General features: G+C 31.8%; 1 protein-coding gene across 1 annotated transcript; it reads left to right on the forward strand.

Annotated features, from left to right (window-relative positions):
• Positions 1-562: 562 nt before the first annotated feature.
• On the forward strand, positions 563-2,828 carry LOC131028346 (isoeugenol synthase 1-like). Its single transcript, XM_059208460.1, has 3 exons — positions 563-575; positions 2,223-2,348; positions 2,444-2,828. The coding sequence occupies exons 1-3, from the start codon at positions 563-565 to the stop codon at positions 2,641-2,643; spliced, it is 339 nt and encodes a 112-aa protein (XP_059064443.1). The 3' UTR covers positions 2,644-2,828.
• Positions 2,829-10,355: the final 7,527 nt, after the last annotated feature.

The following is a 10,355-nucleotide window of genomic DNA, read 5'->3' on the forward strand; positions in this document are numbered from 1 at the left end:
TGTATTCCTATATGATGATGTGTAAGTTTCTAATAAGTTGTTGTATAGTGATAATATAGATTGAAGGTGTCTCAATGAGGGCTGGATGTTTGATGGCGAGTTAAAGCTCTTTCTTTCCTAGCAAGAACTAGCAACCAAAATGAACATTCAAGATCATTTATATCGTCTGACACAACTATGTGAAAATGCAAATAGTCAATTTCACAAACGAGGTCGCTTTCTTGAAATTCCATATTTACATTTTCATATGTTAAAATAATTTCATATTACTCACTATATTTGTATGCTTTGATAAAAAAATACTATTATAAAAAGCTTGGATGACAATTAAATTAAATGAATTTAATTTTATGAAATATTTATGACTTTCTATAATATTTTATTTGTACCATTCAACTTAGACTGCACAACAAGAAAATTGAATGAATAAAGATCAGCGTATGTCACTGAATTAAAGAGTAGATGATTGAAGATTGTGTGGCATAAGCGGTAAGGCAGTGTGTTCATGCATCACTTTCTGATAAGCCATCTTACAATAATAATACAAAGTGGATGAGTCTCAATGGAGGCCAGTGGTTTGATGGTGAGAAAAAGCTCTTTCTTTTAAGGCAAGAACCGGTGAAATAAACAAATCTCCAAGATTGTTTACATCATCTTGCTCGCCTATGCAAAATTAGACACTGGGAATCTCTCAAATTAGGTAGATTTCTCTCATAAAGAATACCTTCAATATAAATATAATAAAAACGAATGCTTTCACTATATTTTACCTAGTGTAGATAAGAAGACAATAATTTGTTGACATTTTATCTTAAATGGATAATATAGATCAACATTTTCAAAAAATCCTATTTTGTTTTAATTTAAAAATAATGTTGATTTTGTACCTTCACTGTGATCTTATTCCACTTTGAATTAAAATGATTAGACATTAGTACTAGAAATTTGTATTCAATCCCAAAAACCTTATAAAAATTGAATGCATTTTCTTTTGACATAAAAGAAAAGTTATCCTAAATTATAATGCTTATTCAACATCTCAAAAGTGACTGCCATGTTTTTAGCTTCCACTTTTGCTATTATCTTGACTAGACATGAGTGGTAGAATGTTGTATTCAATCCCAAAAATCCTCTAATAATTGAATGCATTTTCTTTCGACATAAAAGAAAAGTTGTCCTTAATTATAATGATTAACCTTCAATTACATTTTTATATGTTAAAATGATTTCATATTACTCATTGTCAATTAAATATTTGTATGGCCTGATCAAAAATTACTATTAGAAAAAGTTTGGATGATAATTAAGTTAAATGAATTTAGTTTTGTGAAATATTTATGAATTTCTATCATATTTTAATTGTACCAGTGTGGCACATGCGATAAGACGGTGTGTTGATACATTAGTTTCTGATAAGCCATCGTACTATGATAATACATTAGTGTTTGATAAGCTCTTTCTTTAGGAGAAAGAACCGGTCACCCAAACAAACATCCAAGATTGTTTACATTGTCTTGCATGTCTATGTGAAATTGGACACCGTGGATCTCTCATATAAAATTGCTTTTTCTCATAAAGAACACTTTCAATATATATAATAAAAATGAATGTTTTTAGTATATTTTAGCAAAATTAGATACATATATGCAGCTCTGCCTCATCCCAATAATGTTCTTGTTTGTGTTTTGCACAACGTATGTGTTTTGCACCACGAAGTAAGAGAAGAAGAGCTTGAGGATTCAAAGCTCTATCCCGATTACAAATACACTCCAATAGAAGAGTTTCTTGAGGCATCAGTCAGTGCTCCCCGCGATATAAAACTTACATCCTTTGCCTAAAGCAAGTTTGGGAAATTTATATTGGTATAATTGCCCGACACAATATTTTATCTGTAATAAAGAAGCAAGAATCCAACAGAGATCTTAGGAGAAACCACAGGTATGTAGGCTCCTCGATACCTTAGCCCACAAGTATTGTCAGAATTCATGTGAACACCAAACTAAAAAGTACTTTTTATATTGTCTATATGAATTCATGTGACCACCATGCTAATAAGTACATTTTATATTGCTTATAGACATTTTCATATGACTGCCATTTAGGGAGGGGATTAGGATTAGTATTTGTGTATCCTAATTTTGCATTTCTCAAAATCTTATGTCTAAAATTGTTTTCAAGTACACATTGTCAAATATGATGCCACATCAATAAGCCATTTTCAGTGACTTGTAGGCCACCAGGGAACATTATTAGCCAGAGTGAGCTTGTATCGTTGTGGGAGAAGAAAACAGGAACCACTTTGAAGAGAGTTTTCGTATCAGAATCTGAGCTAATCAAATTGTCAGAGAGTAAGTCTTCAATCTCGTTCGCCTTCCGAGCTCTTTAAATTTTTTTCTCTTACTGAATCATTAATCGTACTAAAATGTTAAATACATATATGCAGCTCTGCCTCATCCCGATAATGCTCCTGTTTGCGTTTTGCACAATGTATTTGTGAAAGGTGACCAGACCAACTACGAAGTAGGAGAAGAAGCGCTTGAGGTTTCAAAGCTCTATCCCGATTACAAATACACTCCAATAGAAGAGTTTCTTGAGGCATCAGTCAGTGCTCCCCGCGATATAAAACTTACATCCTTTGCCTAAAGCAAGTTTGGGAAATTTATATTGGTATAATTGCCCGACACAATATTTTATCTGTAATAAAGAAGCAAGAATCCAACAGAGATCTTAGGAGAAACCACAGGTATGTAGGCTCCTCGATACCTTAGCCCACAAGTATTGTCAGAATTCATGTGAACACCAAACTAAAAAGTACTTTTTATATTGTCTATATGAATATATGAATTCATGTGACCACCATGCTAATAAGTACATTTATATTGTCTATAGACATTTTCATATGATTGCCATCTATTAAGGGAAGGGGGAGGGGGATTAGTTTGTGTGCATCTTAATTTTACATTTGTCAAAATCTTATGTCTATAATTGTTTTCAAGTACAGATTGTCAAATATAATGCTACATCAATAAGCTATTTTTTAAGGGTGTCTAAAATGGTCCCAAAAACAGTAACACAAATTGGTGTGCACTAAGTCATGTGTAATAGTGTGCTAATGTGACATTACATGATTGGTTGCTTTTTAAAATTTAGAGGAATCCTTTTGATGGTAAGCATAGACATGACATTTTTAGTACACCACTATAGAGTCCATTTTGTCTACCTACTATAACATGCATTGGTACCCCTATCATTTCATTTCCCTCTCTCCTAGCATCTATAGTTTTAAAAATCTTGCATCTCTTTTTTTGTTTCATGTGACAATAATGGATTTTCAACATTTTTTAAGTTTTGAAAACTAATAAATACACATTTCCGGAAGATTGTCCTCAATGGGAAGTTGATATGGAATGTTGGCGTCTAACATTAGAAAGCTTTCATAAATAAGGAGCATTTGTCTAAATATGATGATTGACCTTACATGTCAAGCAAGGTTTAATATCAATAATTTGTTTTATGTTCATTTACAAGTACCATAGTACATAACATACTATAAATAAAGTTTGTGTAAGATTAATACACATTATAACAATATGTGTAGAATTTGACCATTTTTCTAATATCTATTGAAATGATACAACCTTCTTAAAATTTTGATTGTATTTTATAGTAAAGATGTCCAAAAATTATCATATAACTATCAACATTAAGTTTGAGATAAAGTAATCTAAACTTAAATTGTGGTAAATGTATACCCACCTAAATTATGAGTGTTTTAATATTATGTAAGAATAAAAGTTTTTGTTTTGAATTAATTATTAAGGAAATAATGAAAATAAAGAAAACTCTTAACTATTAAATATTTAGTATTATAATACATTTATCATATATGAAATATCTATATTAGTTTTTATTGAAGTTATACATTTTTATTTCTAATAGATTTTGGTTAATAATTATTAGATTTTCTTAGAAGACTAAAGTCTTTTTCACAATATGATGTGGACATTAGATTGGTTCTACATAGCTGAAGTTTAAAACATTAATTTAGTCTTTTTTATTTTTATATTTATGGAAAAGAATATTCTATTTGGTCTATAGATCAATCTATTTATTAATTTTATTTGCCATTGTAGTCATCCATAATATCATTTTATTTTCTCCATTATTCCATTAGATCCATTAAATCAATATATATTTTATTATTCATCCATTTAATAACATATGTTCCATTTTATTTATTTTAAATAAAACCATTTTCTCAAACCCCTCTCATATCCACATCATCCCTTATTTATCATATTTCACCTCTATCTATTACACTCACCTATGCATGTGGGACAAACATCTTCACATTAATATTTTATCCCACATTCATCCTAATTTTGGATTCACCCTTGAGGACACCTATAAATACCATGCTCTTCCTCGTTTCTAAGCCCGACAAGCTAATCAACATATTACATATCGTGTCTTGCATCTTGCATCTCTTTTTCTCATTCTTGATTTTCTTAAGATTCTTGCATCTTTGCATCTTACATCCATCTTACATAGCTTAAAATTCCTGTTCTTTTGCATGGTTGTTTGTTTTAGTGTTGCATGTTGTGTGTTTGCAGGTACTTGATTGAGAATGTCGAGCTGAATCTGGATCGATCTGAGACTTTTTTCCCATTCACATCTAGCACGCCCAGTGGGACAACCTTGTCCTTTCATGGATTTTAGTTTTGCTTGATAGAAGACTTGATTTGCATTGTCATTTTTTTGTTTTTAATCATTTGGTTTGCATAGTTGTTGGAAGGATTTATCGCTCTGGCCACAGGCTATCATGGGGCTCAAAGTATTTTGTTTTAAAGATTTCTGAAGTTTTTCAAAATATTTATTTTGGTAGCAGGTTATACTTATCTCCCTGCTACGCAGCACTCCCAGCCCACACAAGCTTCTTTTCACATTTTGCATATAAACCTCCTATGCCTGGCATTTTGCCTAGATTGTAAAATAGTCTGAAAGCCTTGTCAAAAATTTCTTGCATTATGAATCAAACTTGCGTTTTCTTGAAAGTTTTTATTATCTTATTAGAAAAATGTATTTTTGCATATCTTGGAATCACTGTGCACTACAGAAACATTTTATCGAATAGTAAAATGCCTTGTGTTCATCATACTCTATCTCTGCTCCTACTTGTTGCATGCATTTCTGCATTACCTATGTTTGCACATTCCTGCCTGTGCTGCAGCATTTGACGTTAGGAGTCTGAAAGTTTTAATATTTTTTTTAGACCCCATGTATTCTTTTTCCTATTTTTTCAGCCGTGTGAGACGTCTTCTTCTTTTAACTCTCTTTACTTAAGTTTAGTCTTTTTTATTTATTTAGAATATTTTTTAGTTTTTTTTTAAATTTAGATTTTGAATTTAGCTTTTTATTTTAGATTTTTTAATTTAAAGTTTTTAGATTTAGATTTTTTTAAATTAGATTTTTTCGTTTTTCATTTTTAAATTAGATTTTTATGTTTTTAGATTTTGGGGTTTTATTTGGAAATTAGATTGAGTTTTTTTTTTTAATTAGATTTTTAGGTTTTTGGTTTTGAATTAGATTTTACATTTTTGTTTTTAATTAGATTTTTTTTCTTAATTAGTTTTTCTTTTTAAATTCTCTTCTAATTAGAATTTAAATTTTGTTAATTAGAATTAGATTTTTAATTTGTTAATTAGATTAGATTTTAAATTTTGTTAAGTTGATTAAATTTTAATTTTTTGTTAGTTAGACTAATGTTTACTTTTGTGTCAGTGTGTTTTGATTTCTTTTTGTGAGCTAATCTTTGTGGTTTTGTGTGCTAGTGCAATCATTTGTTGAAGATAATATCTTGAAACTACTAAACTACTAATGATGTTTGATGCAGGACGCATGTTGAAGAACTTGTGATTTAAAACTAATTGTCTGATTCTTAGATTACATCACACTTCAATTGGTTCTTTAAAATTAACTAGTTTATTTTGTGTCTTGAGCAATAGGCTCTTTTTGTTTTACCTTTTAGAGGGCCTACTTCTCAAGAAGCCCTTAATACTTGATGAGAGGGAATGACCCAAGTGGTAATGAGGCTAAGGCCAAGCCCATCCAAGCCACTATAAATAAATGTGTTTGTGAGCAAGCTTGCAGGCAATAGGTGCTAATGTGTCATATCGACGTATGTCTCCCTTAGCATCTGTGTGATGCGCAAAAACCCGCAAGGGATGGGAGGCCTCATTAATTTGAGTGAAGCGCCACATGCATGGCTACCTGAATGGATGCCCTTACTAAAAGCCCTTTGTTTTAGAGGCCAAAAACCTTCTAGTTGTTGGTACAAGAGATCAGACCTCTGATATCGTCTCACGTCCTTACGGTTCTTGGTAGAGATACAAAGTTCGTCATGGGGTGTTTTCATGGGGACTGATATTTGGCTACCTCAGAGAAGTGAGTGTCATAGAGTGGAGCCAATGGGGTCAAGCATCCAAGTATCCTCTCTGAGAAAGCATAGTTGGGGAAACCCAAGTGAGATCCAATAGCTATTGTTCTAACTAGCCTTAGGATTATGCTTGAATGTGTTTTTATTATTTCAAAATCAAACAAAAATTCTATCAGTCATATTTTCTGAGTGTGTGCAAAAACAAACAAAAGAATTTCACAATCAACACCATACTTGAAATTGAAGCACTTTACAAAAACCTTGGTCTAAAATTTCAAGTATCCATCCACATTGTAAAATGAAAGCATTGCAAAACAACATTGTCATTGAAACATTTAACCCATGTCATCAAAAGAGGCATTTTATATCTATTGAGACATTATTTTTTGAGTTCTTATCTTTTATATTCTTGCATAGTTGCATCATCACACCTTAGATCATACACTTGCATACATCCGTGAGGTCTTATCCTTGCATCACATCCTTAGGTTCCATCATTAAGTCAAACTTTTGCATACCATCATTAGGTTATACCCTTGCATCATTCCCTTAAATCTAACCCATAATATTTGCATAGCCTTACATCATTTTCTTAGGACACACCCTTGATCGTTACAAACCTTCATTAGGTCATACCTAAATTCTTGCACTTTTACCATCCCTTTAGGACATAATCCCACCTCTTGCATACATCAATAAAAAATAAAAAAGAACCAAAAATATTGCTTGTACTTAGGATTTATCATCTTAGGTCTGACATCAACTTTCGATTATCAATCACCCTTATCACTTGAGGTGCATCTTCCTTGACTTGGGGAAACTATCAATGTATTTGTGTTGGTATTCCACTTTGTGTTCATCATCTCCTATCATAGCATGCCCTCTCTTTGATCACTTATCCTTGTGTCTATCTATCATAGCACAAGTCAAACCTCACATTGGAAATATTTTTCAAGCCTAGAGTAACCTTAGTCATCGCATCAAAAATTATTCATCCTCATATCCCATTTAGGGTTTAATTGCACATCACTTTCCTATCATATAGTTGAGTCCACATTTTTAGGGTTTTCATTCCATCTAGAGTCTCATACATTGTCCTAGGTCAAAGAGCATAACTATCATAATCTCTATGGCTACCTTGGCCCAACAAATTCAAGATCTCAAGAGAGAAATTGTGAGGCCCTACCCCGACTCATCCTAGCATTTCAGTATTTTTCATGTCGAGACTATTATGGATGCTTTAGTTTTATGCATTATGGATTTAGAACTTATATGATTCCATGATTTGGATAGCATTGATATATATTGATGCTTCATTTCTATGCATTATAGATGTAAAACTCTATATGCTTCTAGAATAGGATAAATTTGGGATGATATATGTCATTATTGGATTTGCAGGACTTTACTATGATGATAGAAATAGGATGCATGTCTTATGTATGGATCAAATTATAAGGATTATAATAATTACTTATGTGGATTTATTTTGATACAAGATATATTGATTTTGTTTAATGTCAATTGTATTTAGAGTGTTTGACATGTATTCTTATTCATGTGTTTAAATATTGTATGAGGTTATTTGGAAGTACTAATGTGTAATTGAAATGCATAGGAGAATTATCCATGTGACCATGGAAATATTATGGAGAACCAAATCTAGACCTATGTACATTCGTAAAGCCAGGGGTTGTCTATTTGGAAAGACAATACCCCGTATGTATCGTATTTTATTTGTAGTAGTAAATGATGCATGTGTGTTAAATTTTATTTATTGATTTATTTAAATGCAACAAGAGACAATTTCTATGTGTAATTTTGTAATGTATTTTATTGTGTCACTTGACACGTGTTGATTTATGTATTAATTTTTTACTTGTCTCTTGGATGGAGTTGTTTCAACCATAGCTTTTTCAAACATTTGAATGTGTTTCTAAATTTTTCTTGGGTAGAGAATCTTTGGAGTGGTCAACTCAATTTTGACCCGAAAATAAACATCAGATGGGTTTATAAGGGGTCAAATGGACTCCTAGGGGTAGTTTAAAGGTGTTTCCTAAAGTCCATAAGGTATACCTATGGGTAGGAGTATTTTTAGGCATGTGTCTACTCCCATGTGTCTATTTAGTCACCTCAAAAAGTGGGTTTCCTAAGGTGAGCGAAAATTGAAATTAGAAGGTGCCATCTAGGTTAGATAACCTTACTTTTTTATGAGAGATCCTTTTCCACTTTTTCTGACTTTTTCCTTTTCCAGTTTTAAAAACCTATGAGAACTCTCACTGAGGTCTTTTTAGGAAAGGATGAGAGATTTTGTGGGTAATCACCCACTCTCCATTTTTGGAGACTATGCAATTTTGAAAAATACAGTTTTGGAATAGAATTTTGGCTAAGTGTAGAAGGAAGATTTATGGATTTGGGCTGCTCATCCTCAAACTAGTTCTAGCATACCTTTGGGCAGATTGAAGGTTGGTTCATCTCTTTTCTTTTTACGTTACATGCCTATGTTGAAAAGTTTGGTTGCATGTGGAAGTGATTCTCTTGTATTTTCTTTTGTGAAAATTATTATTATACGATCTATCTTTTGTTTTCTTGTATGCATTTTCTGTGTTTTGGGAGTAACCAAGGCCTTCTACTCTTGGGAGAGTAGGATGGTCTTGTGTGTGGTAGAAGTTTGAAAGCCCTCGAGTGAGAGACTCTCTTTATGAGAGCAAACTCAAGGGGTGTATATGTGACCCTTGCTGCATGGCCTGGTTTGTGCATTTGGGGGTCATAAGGGGAGAAAGTATGGCATGAATGCCTTGGGGGGCATAAGGAATGTAGGGTTAACAAACTTATGATATATCTTTGTTGCCATGAGGTGGCTTTGTGATCTACCATTCTTACAGTCTCCTCAGGGTATTTGGTCCACTACCACCCATGTAAAATCATCACATTTTGCGATGGAGTGTAGCCTTGGTTGGGAAAGTGTTTGCTATATGTGTTTCCCTTGCTTGTTGTGTTTGCATGTCTGTAACCTGTCTAGGGCTTGGTTTTCCAAGCTCGGGGGTGGCTTCTAATAAGCCTAGGCTGGGAGCTGAGCACTCCATGGTCAAGCCTTATGATTTATTTGCAGGTTGCTTGGAAAGGAAAGAAAAAATCAAGCTAGGAGTTGTTGTTTTTACTTGGTTGTAGAAAAGGATTAAGAAAAGGAATGCTATATATTTTCAATTGCAGAAATGTAAATAAAAATTTATATGTTGTATTTACTTTTAAAAACAAAAAGGGGAAAATGTATCTATTTTACTTAAAGTCCCCATTTAATAGAAATGAGAGACTAGTTGGGTATCCCACCCATTTGTATTGTTGGCTATATTGTATTTTAAATACACTTTAAAGAAATGCATTATTTTTATTAAGTATTATTTTGTTGCAAAAATGAAATGTTTATCTTGGATTAAGTTCCCTATAGTTATTGAAATTATATTTGTAGTATGCATGTTAGTTTTGAAAATAAAGGTTCATTTTATCTCCTTATGCATATTAAAAAAATGGGAAATGAGTAAAGTAGAAAGCTTGCATGTTAGTAAAAGAAAAATTTGCATTTAGTTCTAATTATTTATTTCCAAATACATATCAGGGTTTAATAAATTTAACATGCATATCTCTAAGATTTATTTCAATGATTTCTAGTCTAATATAGTTGTTGCTTAAATTTAATTAATTCTAGCATTTTACTTAATCTCAAAAACTAAAGCTAAGGTTAATTAGTCTATCTCTAATTTTAGCTACATGTATTTTAAAAACAAAAAAAATAAAAAATACATTGTTTTAAATTTGAAATTTTTAAATAAATCTATTTATAAGTTATCCAAGAAATGATCCTGATAAAACAAAAATAAACAAATAAACTTGCTGTTTTTTTTACTATCATTATTTTGTT

This window comes from Cryptomeria japonica, chromosome 7 (assembly GCF_030272615.1).
Source record: "Cryptomeria japonica chromosome 7, Sugi_1.0, whole genome shotgun sequence".
In the NCBI taxonomy this organism is placed as follows: Eukaryota; Viridiplantae; Streptophyta; class Pinopsida; order Cupressales; family Cupressaceae; genus Cryptomeria; species Cryptomeria japonica.